Genomic DNA, 18164 nt, shown 5'->3' on the forward strand with positions numbered 1-18164 from the left:
AACTCGGACGAAAATGTTGGATACTGCATCACGTGTAGCAACCAACTCGACGCGGCTCGTTAAAATGAAAAAGTAACCACAGATCGGTTTAACTGCAGATTTTTCAGCAAGGGAAATGTTCGTTAATTAATATTTACCCGGCTCGTGCGTCGCATGTTCGTAGCTTTAAAGGCCGTTCTGTCCTATTTAAAGCGTAATTTCGTTATCTCGCGAATGTGCACACGCACGAGGAACACACGATAAAAGGAAGCGGCACGATTGCGTCCGCAGGTTCGTTACGATGTGTAAATATTCCAAGTAATTTTTTATCCCATAGCCACGAAGCGAGTTACGCATCGACATTTCGCAGAGAATTTCTTTTCTCGTTCCAGAAAATTCGGATTTATCCTTGTAAATATCGGAGATCGTACATCGGGTATACAGAGTTTCTTTTTAGACTCGATTCTCAATGAGTCCGAGAATTAAAGCGGGAAGCATCGAGTACGATAAGTGTGTATGGGTTCGGTTTATTTACCGTAGTAATATGCATATGAAACTCGAAAGTCTAGAATGAGCAACCTAGTGTGAAGCCAGATCCAAGCATTAGCGGAGGTGTACAGGTAACGCTATCAAAATTAGCAAGTATACGTCAAAATCATCGTAAGGAACGACCAGGTTAACCAATCGATTTTTCGCTATCTCGAGGAAAATTTGCTTCGAAGAAATTTCACGCGAAAATCTCCGTGGACTATCGTGTAACTATTCCTATCGTGATTTTTCATCCTTAATCCGCAGCTGACTCGATGCTACGCGCTACTGCAGACACCGGATCTCGATAATTAATTTATCGTTACGCCAGAGTTTCTCAATCCATAAGAGAAGAATTTTGGCGTGAGAACTACTAAACTGAAGAAATTTCAGGGCCCTGAATACGAAAAATACAATACACATGACTACGTATATTTTTAATAAATTCAAACATTTGCCATAGAGGTATAAATCAATAAAAGGTCGCGAAAGACTCGTTAGACTGTATTGCACTGACTAGGTAACGTCATCGAGCGATTATAAACCGATTTCATCAATTCCACCGTCTAGTGGTCATCAGGAAAATTGAAGTGTCTCCGTAGCCGCTCCACGTGCAATTGAAAACGTCCGGCGACTCGAATCGATTCGTAATTATCCGACATCTGTCGAGATACGATGTCTCCGATAACTACACCTCGATCTCTAGTCACGTAAACCTGTACAATCGACTGGCACCTACGCGACTAGCGAACGCGGTTCGGGCCTTAACCCTTTGACTACGGCAGACTTTGAAACGCACCGGTCGTACCACACGGGTAGGAATTTATTTACAATGTCCGCCGAGAATGGCAAAATTTTGGGTAGAGATGAGCCCTCCGTGTCAGAAAAGCAAACTGTGTTGAGCGCTTATATGCGCCCTTCGTATTGCAAAAGCAAACTGTGTTGAGCGCTTATATGCTCCTTCCGTGTCACAAAAGCAAAATTTCTGAGCGCGTATATGCGCTCACAGTAGCCAAGGGGCTAAGGACGGCGCTAGACGATCAGGCCTCGCCGGTCCGTACGGCCCGGAAGGGCCCCCGCATGGCGGCTAACTGTGGCGTGAACGGAACGGCACGTAAAACCGACGTGGCGTTTAACGCGTTAAAAGGTTGACGACACGTTTCCCGCAATTCAAAATTTGACAAACGAGCCTATCGCGTGCGACATGGTCAATTTGCTACGGAACAAAGCCTAACACTCCGATACTTTGCCGTACTTTTATTTCCCCGTTATTCCTCCAACCTCTGCGAAGTTCAGCGAGAATTTATCCTTCTGCGAGAATACAGTCGAAGTTTATTCGCATCGTATCTTCGCGGGTTTACTGTTGCCGAGTTACGCTTTCAACCAGGAATTATAATCCGCTCGCATCACGCGAGTCGAGACGAAGAAGAAGAACGGAGCGAGCACCTTACGTGTCGGCGTCTCGAATATTTCTGGATCAAAATTTGACGTAATTTTACGACTCGAAAATTAAACGTCGAAAATTATTTTACACGAGATAAGAGATGTACGCGGACGTTGAGAGCTTCATTAAAGACAGAGATTATTCAGATGGTAGACGGGTGTTTGAAACAGACGATCTTTTATGAAGGAACGACTAGATACGACTTTTTCAAAAATACTCGGGGAACAGCTCCGTTTCATCGAGTGGTATTTACACTTCGAGTTTAACGCGATCTTTATCGACTTTATCCTGTGTACAGATCCTATGTCCACGTTTCGTTCGGCTCCAATGATAAATTCACAGGCACTAGTGCATCGGTTATAACAGGTACACCGAGGCTGTTATTTTCACTTCTCGTTAAGTAAAATTCGATGGAACGAATGACTCGCCTGTTTTCATCATGAACACACGTTTGCGATAGGTGACGATCGCTTCCGAATGCAGAGTAAATATTTCCGTGATTCGGGACCGAAATATCGCGTGGAATGAGTATGTTTATCGGTCGTGCAAAATCGAGCCGGTGTAATTAGACGGCGAGTCGAAATACGATAGCTGATAATGCTCGAAACGTAACGCGGTGTATTAACCCCTGTCGCGATATCGTTTATCGAGTTTCCACGGTAATCGATATAGGTCGCGCACGCAGCCAGAGGATCCACGACGGAGTCGCGAGATTTGCGAAAAGACTCTTCCGACCGAAATTGGGTAATAAAGCAGTCGGAGCTGGTTAACGATGGTTCAATTTACGGCCTCGTTATGTCGTGGCTTTTGTAACAAACCTGATAGAGTTCATTTTGGTTGAGATATAATGAAAGGAGCGGTCTATTCGGTCCAAAGATACAAGCCTTTCAGAAACGAACGGCAAGTCCGTGGAATTTTGTGAAAGACCAATGGTATAACTAATTCCGTGACAATGAAGTGGCTTGGCAAAGACGTACTTAATCGTACAATCCAATTAAGGGACTCCCCTAGTAATACATGATGGGTTAAAAGCACAGCGAATCTTAACCTCCGCAGACAAACCGGGTCATCTGTAGTCTAACTCCTCCTCAATTCTGAATCTTTAATAAAATCCACAAAAATTCTGGATCATTTTCCAAACTCTTTGGTAGGTTATACGAACATGATTCGAGGGAAACGTTTAATTCTTTGCGCTCGAGAGGCGACTCTCGGTCACCATTTAATTAAATTCTAAAAATCGATGTTAATTAATATATTAAATTTAAAATTACCCAACAATGCGTGGAACGTCGAAGTAAAATAATTCTACGTCTTAATTTGCATACGATTTCTTATTTATTGTTTTAAAAATATCCTCAACTGTATGATAGAAAGTCTTCGAATTACTATTTTTCTGTAACGAAAAAATCGCCGAATGCAAAGGGTTAATCCTTTGCGCTCGAGAGGCGCCCTTCAGTCGCCATTTGATAAAATTTCGAAACTCGATATTCATAAATATGTGAAATTTCAGATAATGTAACGGTGTGCGAGGTATCGAAATCAAATAATTTGACGTGTTAATTATCAGACGACTTCTTATTCACTGCTCAAAAAAATATCGTCAGTTTTGTAACAGAAAATCTTTCAACTCCTATCCTTTTTTGGTCAAAAAGTCGTCAAGTGCAAAGGGTTAAAATATCGTTCGATAAAGAGACAGAATCTTCGCTGAGTTCGTCAACGATCTAGATTACCTATAGAGGGTTCGGAATACTTTTCTGCAAAATAGGAAAAATGTGAACCATCGTGTTTCCTTCGAGCATACACTGCTTCCACTCCTTCAACCGAACAAATGAATAATCCATTATCAATCGACACTACAGTACTCGGTATTGCTATCTACACAGTGCTACAGCACGTTGGATTAGTATATTCACTGATCATTTAAATTCCATAGTAATTCTAGAAGGATCGGTGGATAGATCAATTATGTCTACAGATGTTAACCCTTCGGACTCGAAGATTTCTTCGTTATAAAGATGCAATTCGAAGCTCTTCTTAGATTTTTACAAGCTTACTGATAATACTCTTTATGCTAAAATTAAAAAAAGAAAATCGTGAATTTGCGTAAGAAACGAACGAATAGAATAATTTTATTTCGATGTTTTTAATATAATTATCAACATCCATTATTTAAGTTATAGCATTAAAACAAACGGTGACTGAGAGTCACCTCTCGAGTGCAAAGGGTTAATAATCGATAATACCGTACTGAGTACCGTACCCTGATCTAAGAGCGAGAACGTCTCGAGGTCCCCAAAGCTAAGTCAAGCAATCCCGTTTGTTTTACCATATCGTCTCGTTTCATAATTCGTATAAATAACCGTCCTTTGCATAGACAGAAAATGAGATCAGCCACGAAAGAGCGGCTAATCGAATCGAATTAATCCCGGAATTCAAATGCAACCCGCGCAAGATCCAATTTTAGAGTCCTAACCTTTGCAGACGCCACGATTCTTCCTCGCGACTATGAAGGATCGTTGTGCAAGCAACCTAACCGAAAGTGCGTATAGACCAGTGCCTGTTGGATTAATTCGGCGGTTAGTAACGCTTCTCCGACGATATACCGACAAGAAAGCGTCGTTGAACGACTACAGCAGCCAACCGTGGCAGCCAAGAGCGCCTGACCGAATCATATGGGAGAAACAGATCTGCACCAGTCGCTGGACTTCGTTTTTCACTGTATTTTATTTTCGTAAACGAAAGACGATACTTGGCCGAGCGCGAACGTCTATTTCGCGCGAGCCTCGCGATCGAGGATCGAGCAGTCCCAATCGGACGCCGCCTCGTGGAAAATCGCGCGGCTTTTCCCCGCGAACCAGAGATCGTTCCGCGCTCTTTCGGGCTCGTGTAAACGAAACTGTAAATTGTAACCGGTGACGCGAGGTTTGCTTCGGATTTACGGTCTGCTCCTCTTAACGTCGAGCGCCCTGTCGGTCACCGACACTTTAATCCTCTATAAATCTAGGGTCTAACATCGGGAACTAGCAAACAAACGTGAGTTAAGAGAGTTAAACAAGACGACGGTTAAATTATAAATCGCGAAACCTTTCGTAACCATTGTGTATCACAATTAAAGTCACCCGAGACTCGAGGACGAAACGTATTGTTCGCGGTCATTTCGACTAAATGCGGAACCCGAGATAAATTGAGGTACTGCGCCGATTATGAACGATCTTTAACGAAATCCACCCGAAATCGGGGTAGGAAGATCTGGCGCGTTAAAGTATTACGATGCAGATGAAGGAATAATACGAGTGTGTAAACACGTTAATTTGTTTACGAAAATCTGGGTGAAGAAACACGCGGTGGATTAACATAAGCGAAACGTAACGAGTTGCCAACGAACAACGGAGGCAGAATTTTTTCGGATATTTTTATTCTGGCAAAGAGAGCAAGCAGTGCTTACTTCTCGCAGGGAGAATCAAATATTTAAACTAAAACTTTCTTCTTCTTTTTTTTTTTTTTTTTTTTTTTTTTTTTTTTTTATATGAATTCTTTAAAACGTCAGAGACGAGATTCCATTATTGTGAATAATACCGTGGTTTGAAATAACTAGGAATAAATAGAATAAAAGCCAACTATATCTGACGGAAAATGAACGGATTCGTATCGCGCAATCGAAGCTTTATACGTCAAGGCTTGACTTTCCGACCTCGAAAACGCTGCGAGCGCAAAATACACAGGATCCTGATTGTAGGAATGTAAATCGGGAAATGTACCATAATCAGCATCTGTGGTCGCGAATCAGCTGTTGATAACGCGATAATCGGCGTGTTTTCAGAGCGACGTAGTACCAGAACAAGTGCGTCATTCGCTGCAAGAGTTTGCATTCGTTAAGACGACGAAAATGGAGGACAGGAATAGATAAGAGAAGAAAAAATTCTCTGACGATCCTCTTGTGATCGGTAATGAACCCAAACCAAGTACAAAGTATTCGCGTTTCGTCGAGATCTCTTCTACAGCCGTGCAAGTCGGGATCGTTTTTAGATCGCGTAAATTACCTCGATTATTTATCGGCGTTCCTCGCGGAGCGAGAGAAGAATATCTGGCACTCGATGTTTAGTCAACCGAAAGACCGTTTTGCGAAAATAAACGGTGGACGCCATGTGCGATTGCAGGATTCGATTGATTCGATACTAGGATACCGATTACGAGAAAAGAAAAAAGAAGAGCAGCAGAAGATAGGAGAGCCATTCTATGAACGTAACGGTTCTGCTTTACGTGTCTCACGAGCGTGATGTGGGTATTTTCCCGAGCGTTGGAGTCATTCATGGATCGTCGAATCGATTCGACAGCACGCTAACTGGTTTCGATATCGAATTGGAAAGTGTTCGCGATGAGTAGAGTAGTGTCATGCGTGTCACGCTATCGAGGCTCTAACTCTTTCAGGAGTGCGACCCCGCATGCGGGTAGAATGGAGGCTCCATATGGATTAAGGTCTCGCGGTTGCTGTTATGTCATTGAATATTCTCTCGAATTTTTTAACCGCAACGTCGAGGAATAGCTCGACAAAGACGACATATGCAACGTACATTGCAAATGGAAAGGTGTTTGATCTGGAGCAGCCTTTGTCGCGGGAAGTACTAGGTCATCCTACAAACAGTGCCGTTTCTTTTAGCTGTTTGCCTTCGAAGGAGAAATATTTAGCTTGAATTATTCAACCAACTCGAGAAACAGTAAATGAGCAACTCACGTACCTTAGACCTTTCACCTTAAATTGGAGCACATGTACGATAATTACCGAGAAACTGAATAAAGTAATAGCATGAAACAATGCTTATCACCGATCATCTAACTTCGTTCTTCTTTTCATTTTCTTTCCCCTTTCTTTCGTGTCGAAACGCAATCGAACCTGCTGATGGAACGTTAATTGCAAATCCTCGATATCCAACTGATTCCCTTCATTCCCACTGAAATAGACTCAAACGAATAAATTAAACATTAACGAAGTGAGTATTGAGAACGTCAACAGATTCCTTTCGGCAAATGCAGTGTAATTTCCATCCACTGAGTCGTTTTCAATGGAAAAAGCGTATTAAATTATGCGTGACCGTTCGTTAAACGCGTTTCCAATCGATTTTACGTCGTCAACCAGCAGGTATTCCAGGCTGCTTCAGAAAAGGTGTAACGTATATCTTCCGACTGGTCGTCCGTGAATGCCGTGATTCTAATGATTCAAGGCTACTATTGACAATCCACGACCTATTATTATTTTCAAATACAACGCTCAGCTGGGAACAACCTTGCGGTGCTACACGTTTTCTTCCACCTTTAATATCGACTGACAAGTGAAAAAGGGAGAATTTTCTTTTTTCAACTAGTTTGAAGATTGATATTAATCCTGAGAGCTGTTTAATTGAATAACGATTAGCATAAGTAGCTTACCGGGCTTTTATCGAACACTTAATTCCAATTTTATCGTTCAACGCTATCGATGATTTTATACCTATTTGCGATCGTTATCAACGAAGTGATCGTTATTATACGGGTATACGAAATAAATAAAATTAAAATTTTTCTCAAGGGAAGTTTTTGAGTATTACGTTATTTAAATATTTGAATAGCCTTTTAAAAGTTTAATGTAATAAACATATATTTGATGGTGGTATGTAGACGTAGAGGAAACTAATGCTTATAAATATTCTTTTCCGTCCTGATAGATTCAGATTTATTTGAGAGATTAACGGACTATATTAAATAGGAGAATATATGTATGTTGAATAATTCCGAGTATTTTATCGATGCGGGCCATTGAGGAAACTTCGAACACGTGTACCAAAGCACTGGCAGTGAAACCGTGCATGGTGGGGGTAAATATCGCGCGTCGTGCACGGACCAATGCTAGCAATCACTTTTACCGTGAAAATAGCCTTTTTTGAATAACAAATTTTCGGTACACTAAACAATAAATACGCAACATCGTCTTTCAATCGTCCCTAAAATGTCTTTAATTTCAAAGCTCCTTTTTTTTGGAACTCTTTAACTGGAATATAAATATGTACAGCTTTCTCAGATTTATAGGTTAGTTACAATAAGCAGCATGTTATGCTGCTACTTTATGACCCTTTTACGTTACTGATAATAAACGATAAGCTATTTAATTACATCTTGGAAACATAAAATTGACTTATTGATTGATACGTAAAGATTGTGTGTAATAAGAGTAGAAAATCATTGCATGTACGAACCATTGGTATAGCACAGCCAGAGACATAAGTAGAGACATAGGAAATGAGTGTACTTACCATTGAAACCATACTTCTCCTGGTTCCTCTTGACTTGATCAAGTCCTAATCCCTTCTCAGGTTCAACGTTAAAGTAATTTAAAACCTCGTCCACTGTCTTGCAATGGCCGTCCTCCATGGTTACCTCTTTATTAGTACGTCACTAATCTTATCTATTCAGTGGCTGTCCACGTTCATTCACACTGCAGTTTTCTGTAATTCCAACAAACGGTAAATTATAGATTAAAACGTTGAATCCTTCAAACAACGTATTCATTAATATCAGTATACGCACAAACAGACTGATATACATGATAGGTGCATAAAGTACAAATGACAAAAGTATAATTCATCGAGAGAAACTGAAAACACTAAATAAACAAATGAAATAATAGGACAGATATAAACGTTTCAATACATTTTAATTTCGACTATTCTGAAAATTCGGATAATTAAAAAAAACTAAAATCTTTTAAATAAATTGTACATTCTGCTTTAGAATTTTGCAAAAATTCACAATTCGAAGAAACGTATCGAAATAAATATTGTAATAAAGTAGCCTAAACAGGAACCACGAGAAAGTCACCGCGTGTTCACGATTACGATTCCAACCGCTTCAGGTTAAACCCTCGTCGAGCACCGAAACTTTTCAAAGTGTTCACACCGTGATTTTGCCTGATCGTTCGACACCAAATATACAACGCAGTTCAATAACGGGTGGAAACTCACCAGGGACTAGGACGAAGTATTCGTCGACGACGTGTCACAGAGAAATTACGTTACGGCTGTCGAATATTTAGGTTAGCTACAGGTCCCTAAGATGCACTCGAGCACACAGAACGAGAGAGAGAGAAAGACGGAAAGAGGAAAAATGAAACGAACTGGCACGAACAAACTTGCCGAACACTAAAAACAAAAGTTCTAAAATCGGGAAACGACGTATCACGATACGCGGGCACAGAAATTTGAGACACACGTCATTTTCTTTACGATATACTTTCCCTAAATGCTAAGCAAACCTCCTCTTCCGTGAGACTGACACAGCGAATGGCGAATCATTGCACACGTGCGCCACCTCGCGGAATGCGCCATTAACAAGTTGCAGCGTAATTGCCCGCGCGTTGTCTGCAATCTCGTTAACGTAAATATCAAGCTAATCAATAATATTTTAACGCGTTGCGATCTTTCGACATCGATATCTTTTTGTTTTAGAAGCCGTGGGGCGCCTGTAACAACGTTTAGTCCGTTCACTTTCGAGTTTCGTGAAAACTGCGTCAGAGTGCGGCGCAGTGTTCCGTAGGAAAATGCGTGCGAGTCGAATGAACTGAGCATGTGGAGCGACGCTATTGGCTGGATAGCGTTCGTCGAGTATGACGCACTCAGTTATTTTCAGTCTTCTGCTAGTCTATTTCCTTGGCGCGTATTTTAAGACATTCAAAGGACATCGTTATATTGTTATATAACTATTACTTTTATAATTTCATTTCGGCTACTTCGGTCCATGATTTACGATCAAATATGAATTTTCGCGCCGATCTGATATTTTGATTAATACGATGAATCGTTAATCAAATCGATCGATTGTTTAAGTCGTTCCGTTATATAACGACGTAGTCAGGTGCCGTAGATTGTATAAAATGTTTAAAACGTGTTACGTAACGAAGAAAGATTCTAATAAAGATTTCGTATTTTATATTAAAAATTATTCCGCATACAACCGATATAAACAAAAGATCTGGATTCGTTGTTACTTTTATCAAGCATATTTAGGTTATGTAACATATTAGTAGAAGCGTGCAATAAGCAACATTCACGACGAGTCTAAAATCGAGTTTACAACTTTCCACTGTTACAGCAACTGTAATTCATCGCGTCGCAATAACATTGGTCGTTAAAAGGAGCCGAGCATATCGGAATTATTTTAAACATCGTAAATTAGCAAGCTTTCACGACGCAGGAAACTACAGCAGATTCGCTTTAGTGCCGATAGACACAAATACTGAAAACAAGGACACTTTTATTAACCGATCTACTCGACGATAATTCGAAATTCCCGGGCAACCATCTTGCTCTGCGTCCCTAGTCATTCGATGACACGTTCTTAATATTACGTCGCACAGGAAAGGAAACAAAGAAAGAAAAAGAAGAAACGTAAAATGAAAACAAGACCGAGCATCAAGTCCGATCCATTCGTAAACCTCAAACCGACTATCGAAATACTTATTACCGCGAAACTTGTATCGACGAGTTTCCCTAAGTCACTGGATCGTCGCACGTTCAAGGTCAACGACGATTTAAAACCCGAATGGAGAGCAAAGGTCGTAGCCGGTGTAGCAAACGTCGAAGCCAAGGTTAGCTCTAAACTTAAGCGTGAATGGAAGAGCAGTGGTAGCCGGGAGAGTCGATTGGGGTTACGGTCGTCGAAATCGGTCATTAATGACTCCGTGTGTTCGGGACCAGTCTGTGATCCAGTTTCCACGAGTCCCGTAAACAAGGATTTCCGACGAATTTCCCAAAGAATTCCGAAGGTAAAATATTCCAAAGAGAGCTGAATGTCATGTTACGACCCCTTTCCCTTTCTCTCCGTCTCTCTATCTTCTCCTTACCCTGTCCGTTAGGAAAGGAAAAGAAATTCGCGCCAATTAACCCTTTCGACGCTACTGTACGCGAGTATCCCGCGATATGGAGTAACAGGAGCAAGTATCGATCATATCAAGAGTCACGGTTGGGAACTCGGAAAGAAGTGGCGCGCCAAAATGGACAGAGATGGTCGAGGCTGGTCGATTGGTCGCACGGGACTGCGGAACACTTGGGAACCGGTCCGAAACACCGGACGACCAGCTCGCCCGAACGCCCGGGACGCGACTAGCCGGCCAAATCGCGCGTGCCCCAGCGGACGATTTTAGCACATCTCTGACGACGACTTCCTAATTATTTTGGCACAGATGGCCAGCAGCCATTTCCCTGCCCCTCTGTCCAGCTCTCACTCGCACCAACTACACCTGTCTCTGTTCTACCGATTGCATCTCTTCCTCCTATCTACCGACATCTATCTCTATCCTCTCTTCTTTTCTTCCCTTTTTTTCCTACCGTTGCCAAGTACACGATTTTTTACTAACGCGTCTCCGTTTCGTTCATCTTCTGGGTTCTACTTTCGTTGACCTTCCACTTTCCAAGTTTACGCGCGATCTTCGCGAAAGCAAACACGTTCATCTAACTACGATCTCGTGATTTTGGCAATTAAATCCAAGTCTTTTAATCTCGTTTATTCCCTTTATTTCTTTTCCTCTTTGCTCTTTCTTCTGCGGGTAGTCGTAAAGGTACATAGACGCAGGCGGAGGCGGAGGAAGCAGAATACGAGGATAGGATGAATCATTTAAATTAAAACAGGCTTAAATGCTAATGGTATAATAGCGTTAGGTAATAGACTGGCGATGATATAATATTCGGGATGGTTGGCGGCGTGGCGGAACAGTTTCTATTTGAAGACGAGATGCAACACGGTGGACGGGCTATAAAGATAGGAAATGTAGTACGTTTGTTGGCAAACAAGTAGAGGTCGTGTTTGTAACGCGAGCCCCACATCGACACGTCCGATGAAGCAACATACGACGCTATGTTAGTTTGGCTGACTACTTAAGCTAACGATACACTTTGAAGTAACCAACAAACGTTGTACGTCGACTTCGCGTACATCACTAAATACTTCTGGCAACCCGAAACAGAGACCGTAGAACGCGAAAAATGATATTTCGACGTGCACAGGGGAACGTTACCAAATTTATCCTCGATCGTATCAACTCTTCCGAGCTATCTAATTTATCGAATTCCCTGTTAGATGCTAGCCTTAGAATTTCGCACAATCTCGGAACGGATTCGGTGGAAATAAAAATTTCCAAAAATTTCCAATTCCGCCAAGGAATCCCTTCGATCGTTATCAACTGGCTAGTCCATCGGTCACTGAACACGAAACGAAGCATCGAGGACGAGGCGATCAACACACATGCTATCCCTTGCGAAAAGTAGACGTTAGATACCGTTGAGGTACGATCTCTCACGCTGTCCATTAAAAGGTCCACAATAAAACGGTTCACGGCCGCTCTAGGCCAGTCCCTTTCAGCTTAATCCGTCACACAACACTTCTCGGTCGATCGTCCATGATTCGTTTTCTATCGCTGCCATGGATTTCATTTCACACTGTGTACATGTATCATCGTCACAAATGCACTATCAGGTGTCTGGGAAATCTGCTGTGTTCACCCGCTGGTGGTGCTCGCGCGGCAAGCAGACTTACCAATGCTTCTCTTCTTCGTATTCTTCCTTAGCTTCTTCTTTCACCGGATCCAATCCCTTCTGGTTGTGTCGCGGTGAAACGAAACCGGCACCGGTACTACGGCTGGGTCCCGGTCGCACTCTGCGATTCTGCGATCGGCCGCGCGAGTTTCGTGTACGACGAACCGGGGGTTGATAATAAAAAAAAAAAAGAAATAGAAAACGACGAGTGTGTCACACTGCGAAAACTTGCGAGGCTTCTCCGTTGATACGACGATCCCGTTACAGGCTCGCTACTCCTCCCTGAACATCGTACCGTGAGAACGCGCGGTTTCCTCTCTTCCTTTTGCTATCCTCTTTACATGAAGGGTGTCGAGGGCGAAAACAAACAAACATTCAAAGGGCAACGCCTGCGCTGCTGAACGAAACGAAGCGACGAACCTCGCCGAAATTCCTTTAAATAGTCCGTAGGCGTCGCTACCTGGCGGCGAGACACCGAACGAGGGAAACTCTGGCCGGAAGCCAGTGGTCCCGGCGGCGGCCGCACAGCCTCCCGGTTCGCTTGTCGTCGTAGTTTTTTCCATTTAACCTTCGAATTTGACCAGCAGGCATACGGATTCGGGAACTAGCTCACGCCGCCTGCTACCACGAGCCGCGAATTTTCCACCGATCGCAGAACCTTGCTCCTCGGCAGACTTTCTCCGCCGACTTCCGCTACCAGGACACCACGCTCCGCATCGCGGATATCCTGTGCAAATTTCTCGCAACCCTCCGTCTCGCCTATGTTTTCTCCTTCGAATTCGTTTCTTCTCTCAGAAGAATCCTCGGAAGAGTCATTTAACCATAACAGAGGACACGCCTTCTCTCCAGATACGACATCACTGGTATTTACGTCTTTTCACACGATGCAAGGGGGAGGAACTCGATGACCTCCAATAGAGTAACATGGAAAGAGCTCAAGGTCCCATAGGCGGCAGTTTCGGGATTATTAAAAGGAAGAAACTCGTTTTGAGACACTAAACGAATGTAACCTTGAAATTTCCCTTGCGAGAACTCGTCTGGATCCTATACTGGCTTCCTATATTCGGAGAGACTAAATAAAAAGCATCCTCGCTTCATTTTCTATTTTATAAAATCACATTTTCGAATATTCATTACGTGTCCCTGAAATAGGCGCTGTTTCATTTGACATGATTGGTAGGGCAGAGAAACGAGGAATAAAATAAAAATTTATTCAGACGCGTGCGAATTTCCACCTAGTCGGTATCCCGTGAGATAAAGGGGATTTGGACAAAGCTCTTATTGGAAACGTTCAAGGTACGCATTTTTCTCAAGATCGAAAATAGGTGGTTGGCGCATGTCCAAATGCGATATCAGTTAGAGCCTCGAAGACAATCCATCGACTGCGACCCCAGGCGATGGGAGCATCGTGGGACATTTATTATTCGGTGAATGATTAGCGACACTCGGGTCAATCGACCATCGAACATGGCGATCCATCGATCCTCTTCCACGATCGAGGATCGCACGGTTGGCGAACCTTGCTCGTTCCTCTCGTGAAATCCGCGGCTAGTTACGTAATTATGGTCCAATACGCGGCGAACCTAAAATAAGATCGTGCCATTTTCGTTTCTGTAATTGTTCCGCACTAATTTCGCTCTCGGGACTCGTTGTGCCGAAAAATCGACCGACCTCCTGGCCGGCGTTCGGCCCGGAACCCCTTCCAATAGGAAATCGCTCGCCAACGTTCAACGTTCTTGTCGTTTCCTGCGAAAATTTTCCATTCGTCGATTTCGTTCATCGACGTATCCGATCGACGATCTGAACGTTCGGCTTTCAAGGTCAGAATTATAAGCAGAATCACAGACTCGTTTATCGATCACGAACTTTCGTTCAAAGTTTAATTGAAACGGACTTTATTAACCCCTCAGCCATGACACGTTCGAAGAAGAGACGTAATCGACGAGGATCCCGCGTGTTGCTCGAAGAACGAACTTTTCAACCGGATTCCTGGCGTCGAGTTGGCCTATCGTCGCTGACTTTAGGAGCAGTGGGTTCCAAGAACAAAGAAGAATTACGAGTGAAGCACATTGGAAGCGTATAATTGCCTGTCAGATTTTATGTTGGCGTAGGAACAATGCGATCTCGCGTAGAGGTCTAGTCTTCTGAATTACCATAGCTATACAGCATTCGTTTGTCCGTTCATCCGTTCATCCGTTCGTCCAAGATTATGTCAACTCGGTAAGCAATGAGTTACGCCCAACCAAATTTACTGGCTATAGATACAAGAGTTCGTGATCGAGGGATTAAACCTGTGATTAATTACGCGACTCATGCTTCCATCTCGTCTTCGGCTCTGCGAATTAACCTAACGTAAACCCAACGAAATAATAACGATCCATTTTGATTACGCTACAATGGTACGTGCACAGTACTACAGTGATACGTGGTTATGCTACGGTAGTGGAAGAAGAAAGGGTAAATAGAAGAGCAATTGGAATTTCCATTGCAAAACAGATTCGATACCATCGAACGGTTGAGCTTTGCCTCAAAAGAGGGAGCTTCCATTTCCTCCATAGCCGGTTCTCGTGCAACAGGGTTCGCGAGGACGCGTACCAGGAACATTATTCATAAATAGGAGCAGAGAAGAAGCATTAGCCGCCCACGCGATGGCGCTAGAGCACGCAGCCACTAGAGTGTGAAGCCTCGTTCACGTTGATCTAGTTACCGGTGATGTCCGTTGACTTCGAGTTTGTTTTATTTTTATGTACTCGAAGCGGGAACACCCTAAAACCGCCTCAAAGATCTCCACTTTTCTGTACAGAATATTTAACGCTAAATGTACCGGTACTTTACACATACCTACTCTTACCATAAGGGGTCAAATGACCCCTCGTGGTACATAAGGTATGCAAAGAACTTCTCTCGATAAAAATTAAGTTAAGCAAAATTAAATTAAACAATCAGATAATATAAGAACTTACAGAAAGTCAGATGAGCGAAAGAAATAACAATAAATGTACAATTACGAAGTAAATTTTTTAAAGACTCATTTGACTCCGCTTGGCACGTTTAGTGTTAAAACAAAAACAGAAGAAAAAAGAACATCGAAAAAGTGACATTAACTGTCCTTCCCTCGAAAAATTCCAAAAATTTCGAAACTACCGAGATCTCACATTTTACTCCGCGACGTTCAATTATAACCTAACTTTTGAATAAAGTAACGATGCTTGGCGAGCTTGTTGCATGCGCTCTTTCGCGCATGCGCGCGCGCTGTTGGCCTACGACGAAGTAGTAAAGAATCTGCTGACACTCGAAAGCTACTCGAGGAGATACCCCAAGTGGAGAAAACGGGGTATCAGCATTGGAGAAGCGACTAGACCCGAATCGAAGTCTAGAGCAACGGAGCACCGTGGATAGAGCACGATGAAGGGAGCATCGTGAACGGGGCTTAAGAGCACGAATTGCGGATTGCGGCCGAAAGGGAAGAAGAAGGAAGAGAAGAGCCGAGCAACGGTCAACGTTCTGCTTCTTGCGCGGATTCTAAATACATTTTAATATACGAGCGCGTGGTGGCCGACTCGCGTAGCGTTCGTCGTCCATGAAAACGTGGTACGCGTTAAATCCGTTCCATCCAGGCCAGCTGATCGAGGCGAGGGCCTTCGCATCGCGCGGAAAATCGGAAATAAATATATTAGCGGCCGATCGGAAATAAACTTCGTGCCGTAGCGGGGCAAATGTGGAATATATTGAAACGAAAACTCGATTCCGGGGAAATACCGGTGACTTACGGGGATTGTCGCGTCCTCGTATGGAACGAAGGAACGAACCAGGTCGATTATGTGTACCATCGGGATTTTCCAAGAAATTTCGGGGTATTCGCGATGTAACGATTCGATGTGGTAAAATATTATAGGTTATCAGCGCTGATATCAAAATTGGGGAACCATACGCTACGCTAGGGGGTAGTAGGGGTGAAGGAATGGCGCGAAGTTTGCCTGAAAATTCCACGAAAAATCTATGAAAAATCGCGTGTACCATCGGGGTTTTCCAAAAAATTTCGGGATATTCGCGATGTAACGATTCGATGTGGTAAAATATTATAGGTTATCAGCGCTGATATAAAAATTGGGGAACCATACGCTACGTTAGGGGGTAGTAGGCGTGAAGAAATAACGCGAAGTTTGCCTGAAAATTCCATGAAAATTCCATGAAAAATCGCATCTTCATTCTGGAAATTCAATTAGGTTGATCCAGTTTAATCTACGAATATTTATCCTTCCGAGATTACGTGCAACTGGACGACTTTCTTCTCCCTAAATTAGAGTTTTCACTAACGACCATTAAACATCGTATAACATACCGATTAGAGAAAATCCTAACGACCATGAAATAATCTTAATACCTCGATGCAGAAAATGCGACTTTATTTCGCCACGAAGAGACAATTTTATAGTCGGACGAGCTCTCGAGAGATAATCGTTTACATACTAAATCGGTCGCTGCGAGTAATCAGCTTTTGCCGCGGATAAATATACAGGCAAATAGTCTATTCGCGAAACGAGCGCGAAATGCAAGTGGCAAATCGCGCAGAATGAATTTTTCACGGAAGAAGAGAAATTTCGCGTGCACGATGATCTCATTGCTGAATCGCCGAACGATAAGTCCACTGCACGGAAAATAAGCGCGACTTTCACGAGTTTATCCAAGATTCTGCAGTGCCGTTTTTGCAAGACGGCGGAAGTCGATGGAGCTATCGAATAATCCCGTGAAAGGTACACAGTCGGTGTTCTCTCATTATGACCGACAAAAATAGACGTCGTTATTTCGTCGCTTACTCGGAGCCGTGGTTCAAAGCATGACGTTATTTTTAGGTAAAACATAAAGTGTTACGTAAAAGTCGAGCAGCGTACCAACCTTTCGGGACATCCTCGCTTTTCCTACTTTACACCTCGCTTATCGCCAACCCGCGAATTAAAACCTCGCTGCGTTTCTCGATTTTACCATAAGCAGAATTTCCCGTTGTTATCGTTGCAATGATACGTAACAAACGCAGCTAGCCAGAACTCCGCTTTCTAATTTCTAATTCCAAGAAACTATCCCGCGCTCCGACTACATTTATGACAACGTTTTTACGCAATGCCAAGTTTAACGCATACCAAACTAGGCAACTCTGTGCTACTCGTTTAAGAAATTATACCTAATTGAACGACGGAAATTTCTCGTCTTCTGGATTCCCTGGGTTCACGGTTAGCGATGGAAGTGGAACAAGATGTTACGAGCGATATCGATCCAGATCTCGATGTATTCGCGTATTCGCGATCCGACTTCAGCGTCAAGCTCTGCACCTAACGAGGTTCTATTAAGTGGAACACGTGTTCCGTAAATTTTGATAGCCCGCATTAACGCGAATTTCACTGGGCAGACCCTGAAAATAGAGTCGGACGCGCGCTAGCCGAATCCGATTTTATTTACGGACGTTTTTATAAATGAAGTGCTAAGCATCCACGATGACACTGGACGTCGGCTCCGGATGATCCATAGGACCTGTCTCCGTCGCATCTTCGAGCGATAAGGAAAGACGCTATTTCTATTGGCGGAAAGCCGCTAGGGAGTTCACGAGGAAGCATATTAAGCCGACTAGACGTTCCGAAGAAAAACAAACCCGTTGGCAGAAA

General features: G+C 43.1%; 1 protein-coding gene across 6 annotated transcripts in view; it reads right to left on the reverse strand.

Annotated features, from left to right (window-relative positions):
* Positions 1–12930, reverse strand: part of SERCA (ATPase sarcoplasmic/endoplasmic reticulum Ca2+ transporting SERCA) — a 66575-nt gene extending 53645 nt beyond the window's left edge. For 2 of the 6 annotated variants that reach the window (XM_017906741.1, XM_017906702.1), the window contains exons 1-2: positions 12509–12930; positions 8236–8427 (exon numbers count right to left, since the gene is read on the reverse strand). In XM_017906741.1, the coding sequence (XP_017762230.1) occupies positions 8236–8353 (118 nt within the window). In that variant the 5' untranslated portion in view covers positions 8354–8427; positions 12509–12930. Of the gene's footprint in view, positions 1–8235; positions 8428–8943; positions 9273–10820; positions 11074–12508 lie in introns of those variants that run through there. The other 4 variants (XM_017906733.1, XM_017906730.1, XM_017906721.1 and 1 more) reach the window with 3 other exon arrangements.
* Positions 12931–18164: the final 5234 nt, after the last annotated feature.

Source organism: Eufriesea mexicana, unplaced genomic scaffold (genome assembly GCF_001483705.2).
Source record: "Eufriesea mexicana isolate 0111107269 unplaced genomic scaffold, ASM148370v2 scaffold4744748729, whole genome shotgun sequence".
Taxonomy (NCBI): domain Eukaryota; kingdom Metazoa; phylum Arthropoda; class Insecta; order Hymenoptera; family Apidae; genus Eufriesea; species Eufriesea mexicana.